Source organism: Gopherus flavomarginatus, chromosome 1, assembly GCF_025201925.1.
Source record: "Gopherus flavomarginatus isolate rGopFla2 chromosome 1, rGopFla2.mat.asm, whole genome shotgun sequence".
NCBI lineage: Eukaryota > Metazoa > Chordata > Testudines > Testudinidae > Gopherus > Gopherus flavomarginatus.
Window position 1 is genome coordinate 377739593 of NC_066617.1, and position 14114 is coordinate 377753706.

At 43.0% G+C, this 14114-nt stretch overlaps 1 protein-coding gene and 1 pseudogene across 1 annotated transcript; both read left to right on the top strand.

Moving 5' to 3' along the window:
* Positions 1-271: 271 nt before the first annotated feature.
* Positions 272-1219, top strand: LOC127053280 (olfactory receptor 52B2-like). Its single transcript, XM_050957760.1, has one exon. It carries the CDS (start codon positions 272-274, stop codon positions 1217-1219), a length of 948 nt encoding a protein of 315 aa, XP_050813717.1.
* A 10296-nt stretch (positions 1220-11515) lies between these two features.
* On the top strand, positions 11516-12464 carry LOC127049195 (olfactory receptor 52N2-like; annotated as a pseudogene).
* The last annotated feature ends 1650 nt before the right edge of the window (positions 12465-14114 follow it).

Below are 14114 nucleotides of genomic sequence, written 5' to 3' on the forward strand. Positions count from 1 at the left end.
TTGGCTTTAGTAGGGTCATTGCTCATAATTCATTTTTCTGAATAGTAAAAAAGTCATTTTTCAGTGTGTGAAGAGCAACCGATCTGCTTCACCTATGAGAAAAGCCTCCAGTAGTGCATGTAGTGTCTCATATTAACTTTGTCTCTCCATCCAGACATTTGTATTGAAACCTTCATCCTAGACCCTGAGCATATAAAGGAAGTTGGGAAACATATGGCATATTCAGGAGATACCGTTCTGCGTCAGAGTTGGACACCTTCTCCCCTACTGCATGTCAGATTCTAACATAACCTGCTTCACCAACCCTTCCACCTTCATCCTGCTGGGCATTCCTGGCCTGGAGATGGCCCATGTCTGGATCTCAATCCCCTTCTGCACCATATATGTATTAGCTGTCTTGGGGAACTTCACCATCCTGTTCATTGTGAACATGGAGCCGAGCCTCCATGTGCCCATGTACTATTTCCTCTGCATGCTGGCTGTCACTGACCTGGTCCTGTCCACATCAATCCTACCCAAGACACTGAGCATCTTCTGGTTTAATTCCAGAGAGATAGATTTCAGTGCCTGCCTCACCCAGATTTACTTTATTCACTGCTTCTCATTGATGGAATCTGGGATATTCGTGGCCATGGCTTTTGATCGCTATGTGGCCATCTGTGATCCCTTGAGACATTCCACCATCCTGACAAACCCTGTGGTGGCCAAGATCCTCCTGGTCGTGATGCTGCGTGGTAGCATGCTCTCACTGCCCTCTCTCCTTCTGGTGAGGCAGTGGCCATATTGCAAAACCAATATTATCCCCCACTCGTACTGTGAGCACATAGCTGTAGTGAAACTGGCCTGCGCTGACATCCGCATCAGCAGTTATTACAGCCTCTCTGTGGCATTATTGGTGACTGGTCTGGATGGTTTTTTTATGACCGTGTCCTATATCCAAATCCTCAGGGCCATCTTCAGGCTCCCCACAAAGGATGCCCGGCTTAAGACCTTTGGGACTTGCATCTCCCATCTTTGTGCCATCTTAATTTTTTACACCCCAAAATTCTTTTCCTCCCTCACACACCGTTTTGGCCACAATATTCCCCTGCATTTTTTCATTCTCAGTGCCAATGTGTACCTTCTGGTGCCCCCATTGCTACATCCCCTCATCTATGGGTTGAGGACCAAAGAGTTCCGTGACAGGCTGCTCCAGCTCTTCACTCATAAAGGGGTGTAAATGTTTCTCCTGGTGCTCTAGCAAGTAGAATGAGCTCTGTGCAGAGCTGACTGGGGACTTGGCTCTGGACCCTCTTCACTGAATTACTGATTGGGCAGCTAAAGACACATTAAACCCTTTCCTGACCTTACTGTGCTGAGTCAGTTTGACAATCTGGGGAATCGGTCTATGTACAACTCACTGGGTTTTCACCTTTCTAGTTGCTGGTAAATGGACCCCTGAAACTCTTCCTTTTCTGCCAAGACTCCACCTCTGCCATGCCTCTTCCCCATTAGGCACCACCCCTGTTATTTGATCATCTTTTCCCCTCCCCTTTTCACTCATTGGATCATTTCGACCTCCCTCCCCCACTCTCTGCTGGAATGTACCTATTTCAGATTTTTTTAGGGTAGTGACTTTAACCGTGATCGACTTATGCTCTTGAAACTCTAGCTTATTGGCAGATAAATTAGCAAATAGCTGATAAGAACATTGTATCTTATTCCTGTATGAAGGAAAGAAAATTAAATAAGTATTAGACCCACTCATCTCTAAAAACAATATTGTCTTACATCTTGTAGCAAGTCACATAAGGGACGCTGGTTAGGGTTAAAGTTTTAATATATATATTTACTTTGTTACTAACTCCGTAGAGAGAGAGACCCCGTCAGGACTCCTGGGTTCTATCTCAGCAGTGAGAGAGGAGTGGGGTCTAGTGGGTTACTGTTGAGGCAGATTAATATGGAGTTTTGTCACATTATTGAATTGAACTGGGACTATATAGAACATGGTTGCAACCAAAGTACTGTAGTGGCACCAACTCCTGTATAAAAGGGGTTAAATGAGGTGTCTAAGACCAGGTTATGGTTTGCTGGTTATGATTATGCTGTCTAGATGCATGTATCAATTTTGTAGTCAAAGTTATTAATATTGGCTCTATACTGTCTGTATTTCAAACTTATGCTCTGCTTCTGGGAAATATCCCAGACAAGTTGGTGTTAGCTCTTCCTAGCCTGCTTGAAGGCTCATTAAAGACCATCAGCTATACAATTGACCCCTTGAGAGACTGCAGATAGGCCTTGTAACTCAGCAAAGTATGCAGGAACTTGCCCATGTGACTCCAGACTCCATTTTGCTGTAATTTTCCACGGTAAGAACAAAGAGGTGTTCTTACACCTGGAAAAAATTATAAATGGCTGATGCCTCATCTCCATCTAATCTTCAGTCCTGCTTCTTACCTCTGGAGGGATTTCACTACAAACGAAAGCTCTACACAAAGGACTGAATGACCCATCCCAGCTGTGGATGGACTCCAGATACTTGATTTGAACCTGCAGTTTACTCCATCACTGCTACAACCCTGAACTAAGAACTTCGCCATTACTGTATGTAATTGATTCCATTTAACCAATTCTAGCTCTCATCTATGTCTTTTTCCTCATGAATAAACCTTTAGATTTTAGATTCTAAAGGATTGGCAACAGCGTGATTTGTGGGTAAGATCTAATCTCTATATTAGTCTGCATCTGGGGCTTGGTCCTTTAGGATCAGGAGGACCTTTCCTCTTTTACTAGGGTATTGTTTTTTATAACCATTTGTCCCCATAATGAGTGGCACTGGTGGTGATACTGGGAAACTGGAGTGTCTAAGGGAATTGCTTGTGTGACTTGTGGTTAGCTAGTGGGGTGAAATCAAAGTCCTCATGGTCTGGCTGGTTTGGTTTGCCTTAGAGGTGGAAAAACCCCAGCTTTGAGTTGTGACTGCCCTGTTTTAAGCAATTTGTCCTGAACTGGCACTCTTAGTTGGGTCCCCCCAGAACCAGCATCGTTACAGTTCTATATAAAAACTCCAGAAGGACCATACTTGGTAAGATCAATGGTCCATCTAGCCCAGTATCCTGTTTTTGGACATGTGACATTCTGTACCTTGGGGGAGCATATTCTAACCCCCATATTCTTCATTTTCATATAATCGTGATCTCATGCATAAAAGCATGCCTTGTAAGCTGTCAGGGGAAAGGTTACGATCTACTGAGAGTCAGTTCTCTGTCCATATATGTGTGTCACATATGAAGTCATGATAACTGTGTTGTATGGTGGTCACTAAAACATACTGTAAGTTGGGGAATCATCCAGATATTAGCTCCCCAGAGGCAACAGCAAGGAAAGTAACCAGTGTTCAGGCGGGGTGTCAATAAGCCCATCAACGGCCATTGTCCAGCAAGGGAGTTATAATGCAAGGACTCACCTGCATGAGGCCACACCAGAATAATTGCTCAGCCTTGTTTGGATAGACTCAGCAGTGCCCTCACAGACATGCCTGGAATTGTGTTCTACAAGCAAATAGACTAAGAGTATAAAACAGGCAGAGTGGACATGTACTAGGCCCTTCTCCAGCTCCCACCTATGCTGCAAGCAACTAGGACATTGAGAAGAAACAAGATTCCAGCAGGGAGATTGGCGCAGGTTTAAGGAACAAACCTGTGTACTAAGGACTGCAATATCCAGTAGGGGAGAAAAACTGTTTCATCTAATTGCTGCCCAGTCTAATAGGGTTGAGAGGTTAGACTGTGTGCTTATATTTTATTTTGTTGTAGTAACCACTCTGACTTGTTATGCTTTGACGTATAATCACTTAAGATCTATCTTTATAGTTAATAAATTTGTTTGTTTATTCTACCTGAAGCAGTCTGTTTGGTCTGAAGTGTGGCAGAGGCGCCCCTTGGGATAAAAAGCCTGGTACATATCTGTCATAAATATACATGGGGTAGCTGTACTGAATTTCCTCACCTGTAAGGGGTTAATCAGTTCAATTAACCCAGCTGGTACCTGTCCAGAAGGACCAATAGGGAAAGAAGATACTTTCAAGTCTGGGAGGAGGAAGGGTTGCGCTCTCTTTATTTGTTCCCTCTCTGGACAGAAAGAGGGTCCAGGCACGAAAAACATCTCCTAGCGCACGTCCAGACTAACCCGCGGCATCGGCGGGTTAAAATCGATTGCTCGGGGATCGATATATCGCGTCTAGTCTGGACGCGATGTATCGATCCCCGAGCGCTCTTACATCGATTCCGGAACTCCATCAACCCGAACGGAGTTCCGGAATCGACATGGAGAGCCGCGGCCATCGATGCCGCGCCGTCCAGACGGGTGAGTACCTCGATTTTAGAAATTCGACTTCAGCTACGTTATTCCCATAGCTGAAGTTGCGTATCTAAAATCGATTTTAATACCTAGTCTGGACGTGGCCCTAGAAACATACCTGAAATGAGCATCTATGATTACAAAAAGTGTAAGAAAGGCAAGGAAATATATTAGATGATCTTTGTTTTAGCTAGTGAATTTTCCCTGTGCTAAGAGGTAATTTCATTCCTGTTTTGTAACTGGAAAACTGAGTCAGAGAGGAATCCTCTGTGTTATAAATCTTTTTATTTACCCTGTAAAGTTACCTTCCATCCTGATTTTTGCAGGTGTGATTCTTTTACTTTTTTAAAAAATAAAATTCTTCTTTTAAGAACCTGACTGATTTTCAGTGTCCTAAAAACCAAGGGATTTGGTCTGTGCTCACATTGTAACCAATTGGTTAGTATATTATTCTCAAGCCTCCTCAGGAAAGGGAATGAAGGGGCTTGGGGGAATATTTTGGGACTCCAAGTACCCCTTTTTCTTGATTTTTAGTCTAAATCACTTGGTGGTGGCAGTAATACTGTCCACGAACATGGAAAGGATCTGTTCCTTGGGGAAGTTTTAACCTAACCTGCTAAAAATAAGCTTGGGGGTCTTTCATGGGGGTCCCCACATCTGTACCCCAGAGTTTAGGGAGATGGGGGGGCAGACAATATTGATTTATTTGTTACATTGATGAACTAATATAAGCTTGCGGCATCCAGTGGGCATAACAGGACCCTGCAAGACAGAGGTTCCTAGGGTTGTGTCTGGGACTGGAGATATTGGCTAATGTCATTCACTTGCAAGTAGCTGGGAGCAGCTTAAATGCCAGAGGCTGTGTGTGAACAGCCCAGGAGTAGGGATTATCACAGCAGAGCAGGGTAAAGCTGGCTCTCAGAGTCAAGGATTGGAGTGGCCTAGCAGATCACCGATGTAGATAACACCAGAGGGTAACATCACAGGACAGTGACCAATTACAGGTGCTTCAGAGGGAATGAATCAAATAGGCAATGAACAAGTTATTAGTGTCCTATCACTCACTCCCAGCTTCTGGCAAACAGAGACGAGGGACACCATGCCTGCCCATTGATTGACCTGTCCTCCATGAATTTATCTAGTTTTTATTGGAACTCTTATCATTTTGGCTTTTACAACATCCCTTGGCAAAGAATTCCACAGGTTGACTGTGAAGAAATACTTCCTTTTGTTTGTTTTAAATCTGCTTCCTAATAATTTCATTGAGTGACCCCTGGTTCTCGGGATATGTGAAGTAAATAACATTTCCCTATTCACACTAGTCATGATTTTATAGACCTCTCTCAAACCCCTTAATCATCTCTTTTACAAGCTGAAAAGTCCCAGTCTTTTTTATCCATCCCCATACGCAAGGTGTTCCACGCCTGAATCATTTATGTTGCCCAAGAAAGCAACAAAATAGCTTTCACAATGCTTTACTGGTTACACCGAATACAAAAGGCAGTTCCCTTAAAAACAATCTAGACTTTGGTTTCCACCCAGAAAGCCAAGTCAAGTATGATGACGATTATGAGATTCTTATTCATCATGAACAAGTTCTACCAATCCCAAAGGATTGGGAACATCATCTCCCAGGTCAATGAATGTTTCATATATTACCCAAATACACACTTACAGCCAATTCTTATTAACTAAACTAAGATTTATTAAAAAAATAAAAAAGAGAGAGTATTGCTTAAAAGATCATTATACATACGGTCATGAATAGAATTTTTATACCAGTTTTATAGTAGAGATGGTGGTCTTTGTAGTTACATAGAGTTCTTTCAGAATTAGTCTATATAGTCAAAATATTCAATATCAGTGTAGTTAAGGGTATAACTGGAGACCACAGTCTTGTGACTCAAGCTTCTCCTGATAAAACTTAAGCAGATCTGAAGGTCCAAAGAGCCCTTTACAGAGTTCCTGGGCAGTACAGCAGTCCTTGAATGAACAATAGGCTTTTAAAGTAACCTTCTATTTCCTAAACATCACCAGTAATTAACTATCTGGATTAACATAAAGTAATCATCCATTAAGCAGTTCATAGACAGTTATCAGAAACTTTAAAGAGACATATAGACAATGATAATATTACACCTAAGTTTCATTAATTAATATTTCCTTTTGATCTCTGAATATACACCAAACAGCACTAGACATGCACTGTTTGTTTACACTGTTAACCTCTAACAAGCCAGAGGTAAACATAGACTACTACAATCACTATCTTATTTCAGTTCTTTAATAATACGAGTCTACAGTTCAAAGTTCTAGCCTCTCTCATGTGGAATGGTGCTAATTGCCATTTACATACTTTTCTACAATGTTTCTATAAATTGAAATTAGGTCAATTACCCTGAAATTTACTCATCCCTTTCTGGCCATGTGTAACAACCCCCTTTTGCAAAGCCTGGGTCTGTTGCTTGAACAATCACGTGCCCCAAAAGAGAGAAATTGGAAACAGAGTGGGCCAAGGGGGAGCTCTGAGAAGGGTGCGCTGAAGCAATTGGAGAGTCTGGAGAAACCAGGACAAAACTAGTCTCAGGGCCTTGGCACGCAGGTCTCAACTCCCAGAGGGAGGTGCTAGAACAGCAGCTGAACCCCAAGAGTGGGCCTAGAAATTTGGAGCCAGAGCAGGGCCTGAAAGTTGCTACGACTCAAAAGCACATTGGTTCAGGGGCGGGGGGGAAGCTCAGTCACAGCCACCTGTTGGTTGTCCAGCCATGGGAGCTTGAGCAGGGCTGTGACAGCCAGTCTGGAGAAGCTACATGGTTGCTTGTCACCTGTGACTGGAAGAGAATTGAGGCTGGATGGGGAGATGTCCACAAGATGTTCTCTACACCCAAATGTGGCTCCTCTGCCCTCTGCTCCACTACTCTGAGTACTCTGGGTCCAGGACTGATCTCTCCGATCATAATTACTGATGAGATTTACTGATCTGTGATCCCTTCGCGACAGCCCACTATACCTTCAGAAGTGTTCAAGTTTCCGCTCAGTCATCTTCTCCAGATCTGTCTCTCTACTATTTACCCAGATATGCTGGGCATTTACAGGGTGTTAGACCCAAAGGAGAGCTAGACATCATCCCTAGTTTTCTTGCTAATCAATTATATTTTTTAAATATACACAAATACACAGAACAGCCAATTCCTCTCTGACTCAGCACAGAGCCCAGAAGTTCTCATCTCCCTTTGGAAAGGTCTCTTAATTACTGTTTTCTCCTAAAGCTGGATAATTAGTAGAGAAGCAGAAACAGGCTTGTCTCCATCCTGTTTTCACTCAAATGCTGCTTCTCCCTTAGAGGCCACATAAATCCTACTGGAACTTCGCAGAGCTATATTATAAATGGTGAAAATCCCTGTGCTGGCTCTTGGCATTGGATATTGCTATAGATGCTGCAGTGAGAGAGGCGTGGGACACAGCTACCTGAGGAGGTTCCCATTCAGAATTCACAGGTACCCATCTCTTGCTGAGAAGCTCACCTACTCCACAAACCAAGTGCAACATGGGAATGATGGGTTAGAGAGCAAGTCTGTGGTCCTTTCACTGTGGTCCTTTCACAGCATCACTGGTCAAAATGTCACTGTTTTCTGTGCTCTCCTGCCCAACCCAGCTGATGGCCTCCAGCACCAAAACGGCTGCATTTCATTGGCACAGTGGATCCTTCAGGATGCAAGGTTTTAAGAGATGTACAGTACAAGGCCATATTCTGAGGCTGGGAAACATACTTTGCTGAGACCCCACTGAAGCAAAACATCCCTTGGAATAATAACTGAGTAAAGACTTCAGGAGCCAGCTGTGTGTTAATGCACAGACACTGTCACCTCCTCACTGAACAATTATAAGAATTTTTCAACATAGGTAAGACATATTTTCTCCAAGCTTCATTTGATAAATTGGCTGAGCTGTTATGCCATAAACTTTCAACAGACAGTTCAGCCAGAAGCAGACACCCAGCACGGGAAATATCAGTCCAAACACTTAAAATTTGACAAACTTCCCAGCAATTGAAAATGAAGTCTTCTTATTGATGTGTGTCTTAGTCATTGAAGACTAAGGGCTATCCAGAGTTCCACTGTCATCCTCTTCTTACAGTTAGGAGGTTTTTCCTAAAATTTAATTGAAATCTGTTACGGTGGAAGTTTGAAATAATTGCCTCTTGTCCTGCCCTCTGTGGTAAGACAGAACAGCTTTCCTCCACCTCTTTATGGCAGCCTTTCAAGTGTTTGAAGAATGTTATCACATCCTCACTTGATCTCCTCTTTTCCACACTAAACATAACCAGTTCCATCCGCCTTTGGTCGTATGGTTTCTATTCTATCCCTTTAGTCATCTTCGTCACTCACCTCTGGATCCTTTCCAGTTTCTATACATCCTTCCCATGCACTGGTGGTCATAACTGTACACAGTACTCCAGCTGAGACCAAACCAGTCCTTCATAGAGGAATACTATCACATACCATGACTTGCATGCTATGCCTCTGCTAATACAATCTAATATTGCATTTGCCTATTTTGAAACAACAACAAAATCCAACCATCAATCTAACCCTGGTGTAGACATGAAGATATAGACTTAAAAACTCTTCCATCCACCTCGCTAACGCTTCTCGAGGAGGTGGATTATCTATGCTGATGGAAGGAGCCCTGTCTTTGGTGTAAGTAATGTCTACACAGAAGCACCAAGGCAGCGCTGCTATAGCGTTTTTATTGTAGACCAGCCTTCAGGCAGATTTTTCAATAAAGCATGTAGCCTAGATCTGCTGACATGGAGAGCTGGGGAGTCCACCTCTTCCCTTCTCAGTTTATTCCAATGGTTAACCACCCTCAGTGCTGAACATGTGGCCATTATTTCCTGCTGGAATTTGTCCACGTTCAGCTTCCATCCATTTGGCCTTGCTTTGCCTTTCTCCTCTAGATTACACAGTCCATTGCTACGCATGGTTATCTCCCCATGAAAGTGTCTGCTTGATCAGGTTTTTTTTATAAGTTAAATAGATGAAAACCTTCAAGTTTCCCATGGTCTGGCTTTTTCTTCAGCCTCCAATTATTTTTATGGCTCTTTTCAGCACCCTCTCCAATTTTTCAACATCCTTGTAAAATGTGGACCCCCAAAATGGATGCAATCGGTTTCACCAGTGTCATGTGCAGAGGTAAGATCCTTCCCCTGCTCCATCTCATCACTCCCTGTTTATACATCCAAGGATCATATCAGTCCTTTTGGCCACAGCAGAGCACTGGGAGCTCACAATGGGTTGGTTTAATGACGTCTAAATCCTGTTCAGGATCCGTGCATTGCATAATACAATGTCCAAGACTGTGGGTCAAGCTTGCATTTCCTGTTTGCAGAGGATAAGTTTGCATTTGACTGTACTAAAACTTTTTTTTTCCATGAGACACTCTTACCAATGTTCCAGATCAATCGATGTGCCTTCCCTGTCCTCCTCATTTTCACCCTCTGCCAATCTTTGGGTCATCTGAAAAGTTTTGTCTGCGGTGATTTTCTATGTCCTCTCAGATCATTGATGAAAATATTGAATACATTGGCCCTAGAACTGATCCCTGCAGAACCCCACTAGAAACAGGCCCATTCACTGATAATGACCTATTAGCAATTGATTTCTCACATCTGTCAGTTCACCAGTTTTATTCCATTTTATGTGTGCACTAAGGATGTTGTAGAGTGTTTATTTTATCTCAGTATTTCCCCCGAATAAATCAAATACCTCAGGAAAATCAAAGCTTATTGCATCTGCATGGTTCCCTTGATCAGCAAAATCTGTACTCTATTAAAGGGTGAAATCAGGTTTATTTGACAAGACCAGGTTTTGCCTAAACCCTGTTGTGAATGGCATTACTTGTATTATAGAATGTTTTTCTTGAACTAATTCCATACTCCTTTTTGTGATCCTCAGCCCTGTCAACTATGGATTTTCCCCTGATGTCTTCACATCCCTTATCCGTTTTCATAACTTCCGATATTTGTTGTTGGCTATTTTCCCTTTTCCACATTGATATACATTTATCTTCCCCACGCTAATTACAGCCTTCACTTGGCAAATAGACCAGCTTTTTAGCCAAAGTTTTTCACCTTCTTGACTGAGGAATCCTGACTTTTTTCTCTATCTAATTATCTGTTAAAAATGCTCTCATTTTTCATTCCCATTTTTTGTCTAATTATTTCCTTCCAATCAGTTTTGGTGAGTTTTCCTCAGCTTTGGGGAATTAGAACTTTAGAAGCACTGGGTGTCTATAGAAACTACAAGTTTGGTGTTCTCTGTCCATTTTAATGTAATCAGATCCATTCCTTATTTTGCTGTCCTCTATCATTTGCCCCCTTGTTTGTCTCTTCTCTAAACAGCCTCAAACTTGTCAGTCTGTCCACATTCGGCAGCCTCCCCTTTCTCAGAGCCCGTCTTGGAAATCCCCTTTTCATTTGCTATATCCTTTATAGAGACTGGCTGACCAAACCTGAGCACATATCCAGAGCTCGTTATTCTCCATTCCATTCCTCAGGCATCCAAACATTGTCTTTGTTTTGGCCACTGCTGTGAATGACCAGGTGTTTCTCCGGAGCTGCTATCAATGATGCTGAGGTCTTTTGTCTAAGTTGTTTTCTTGTTGGGATGTTTCCCCAGCACGACTTCACAGAGGTCTGGATTTTTTTCTACTCATATTTTAAGCAAACAGATGAAAGGGGAACTCCCTACAGCATGGATTCTCTAGCCTGGCTTTCATTGAATTAAGGAACAATGATTGATAGCCTATATCCACACTCTTGTTTACTGTTGGTGACTCTTAAGGTTTCCCCCACTATGACGTGCACGAATTATTGATGCATGGAGCATCATAACATATTGAATTAGCATAGGAATGTTCAGTTGTTCACAATTCATTTATTTAAATAATGAGAATGTCATTTCTCAGTGTATAAAGAGCAACCAATCTACTTCACCCACAAGAACAGCCTCCAGTAGTGTATGTAGTGTCTCATATTAACATTGTCTCTCCATCCAGGCATTTGTACTTCAGCTATCACCCTGGACCCTGGTCATATACAGGCAGTCAAGGGAACCTACGGTGCATGCAGGAGACATCATTCTGCCTCAGAGTTGGACACATTCTCCCCTACTCCATGTCTGACTCCAACACAACCGACTTCACCAACCCCTCCACTTTCATCCTGCTGGGCATTCCTGGCCTGGAGGTGGCCCACATCTGGATCTCCATCCCCTTCTGCACCATGTATGCTATAGCCATCCTGGGGAACTTTTCCATCCTGTTCATTGTGAAGAGGGAGTCGAGCCTCCATGAGCCCATGTATTATTTCCTCTGCATGCTGGCCATCACCGACCTGGTCCTGTCCACAGCCACCGTGCCCAAAATGTTGAATATATTCTGGTTCAATTCCAGGGAGATCGATTTCAGTTCCTGTCTCACCCAGATGTACTTCATTCACTGCTTCTCAGCAATGGAGTCTGGGATCTTCGTGGCCTTAGCTTTGGATCACTACGTGGGCATCTGTGATCCTCTGAGACATTCCACTATCCTGACAAATTCTGTTGTGGCCAAGATCGGCCTGGCCTTGGTTCTGCAGAGCGTCATACTTGCATTGTCCTATCCCTTCCTAGTGAGGCGGTGGCCATATTGCAGAACCAACATCATCCCCCACTCTTACTGTGAGCACATAGCCTTGGTGAAGCTGGCCTGCACCAACACCCATCTCAGTAGTTACTACGGCCTCTTTATTCTATTCTCTGTGATCAGTTTGGATGTTTTTTTTTATCACTGTTTCATATATCCAGATCCTCAAGGCAATCTTCAGCCTCCTCACAAAGGATGCCCGGCTAAAGACTTTTGGGACCTGCGGCTCCCATCTTTGTGCCATCTTGGTTTTTTACATCTCAGATTTCTTCTCTTTCATCATGCATCGGTTTGGACATAATGTGCCCCTGCATGTCCTCATTCTCATGGCTAATGTGTACCTTTTGGTGCCCCCCTTGTTACACCCCATCATCTATGGGGTGAGGACCAAACAGATCCAGGACAGGCTGCTCCAGCTCTTTTCTCATAAAGGGACCTAAAAGTTTTCCCAGGTGATATGGGTCTCAGGCCGAGCTCTGTGTAGAGCTGGCTGGTAGTATGGCACTGGGCCATCATCCCTGAATCACTCACTGGGCAGTCAGAGAGACATTAAATCCTTTCCTGACCTCATTGTGCTGTGTCAGCATGATAAGCTGGGGAATCAGTTTATGTACAATTCAGTGGCTTGCCACCTTTTTTATTTCTGGAAGCTGGACCCCTAGAACCATGACTCTTAGACTGACTCTTCTGCGAAGTCTCTGCACCAGCTGTACCTCTTCCCTGCAAACACCCCACCTCTGTCCCTTGCTCCTCTCCTCCCCTCCCCTTGTTAGTTGCTGGATTATTTTAATCGCCTTTCCACAAACACCTATGTTCTTGTTCTTTTTCTTTTTCTGCCGCCTGAAAACTGAATAGCTTGAATTTTGAACTTTTCTGTTTTCTCTCATCTTGTTGCTTTTCTCTCCCTACTTCCCTTTCTGAAATAAGGAAACATAAAAGGAAAAAGATGGTGACCTATTTGATCTCCAGCCACCAAACTTAAAATCTCTGCATAAGTGTATGAAGTTCAGATTTCACTCAGAACAGCAAGGTGTGCATTTCACACTGCTTGTAATACCATTGTGATGGACTTTGTGAGGATACAATCTGGAACTGGGGCACTGCTGATCCCTCTAGCATATCAGTCTGGACCCCTCCCCTCTCAGGCTATGAGAAGCTTCAGACGCCTACTCTATTTTGGGAATTACCACAGGAACAAACGCATTTGAAATGTAGGTACATGCATAAAAATATGGTGGTCATATTCAACAAACAGTAACTTTTCCATTGACACCTCATATGACATATTTTGTACAAGATTTGTTGCAATTACATAACAGTGGTTAATATGGGAATGCCAGTGTGCTGTTTTGGGGTACAGAGTGTCAAAGCAATATATCTATCAAATGATATCATCTTGTCCAACTAGAGCTCAAAGCAGAATCAACTCTACCTAAATCGTCCCAGCCAGGGATTTGTCGAACCAGGACTTAAAAACTTCAAACAATGGAGATTCCACCATTTCCCTAGGTAACCCATTCAAGTACTTGAACACTCTCCTAGTGAAATAGTTTTTCCTACTATCCAACCTAGACCTCTCCCATTGCAACTGGAGATCGATGCTTCTTGTTCTGTCATCTGTCATCATTGAGACCAGCCAAGCTCTAGCTTCTTTGGAAACCCCCTTCAGGTAATTGAAGGCTGCTATGAAATCCTCCCTCACTCTTCTCTTCTATAGACCAAATAAGTTCCCTCAACCTTTCCTTGTAAGTCATGTGTGTGAGCCCCCTAATCATTGTATTATCCTCCACTGGACTATCTCCAATTTGTCCATATCCTTCCTGTAGTGGGGGGCCACCAAACTGGATACAATACTAGTTCTTTTTGGAACCTCATTATAGTCTTGTCCATCACAACAGCCTGTGGCAAATAGTTCCAGATATTGACTATGAATTGTCTGAAAAAATACTTCCTTTCATTTGTTTTAACCTGTTTTAAACCTGCTACCTATTATTGGGTGACACCTAGTTCTTGTGTTATGAGAAGGAGTAAATAACACTTCCTTATTCATTTTGTTTACACCTTTCAGGACTTTATAGACCACTCTCATA

Coding starts and splice junctions, on each gene's coding strand:
- LOC127053280 (XM_050957760.1), top strand. CDS start 272: ATGTCAGATTCTAACATAACCTGCTTCACCAACCCTTCCACCTTCATC.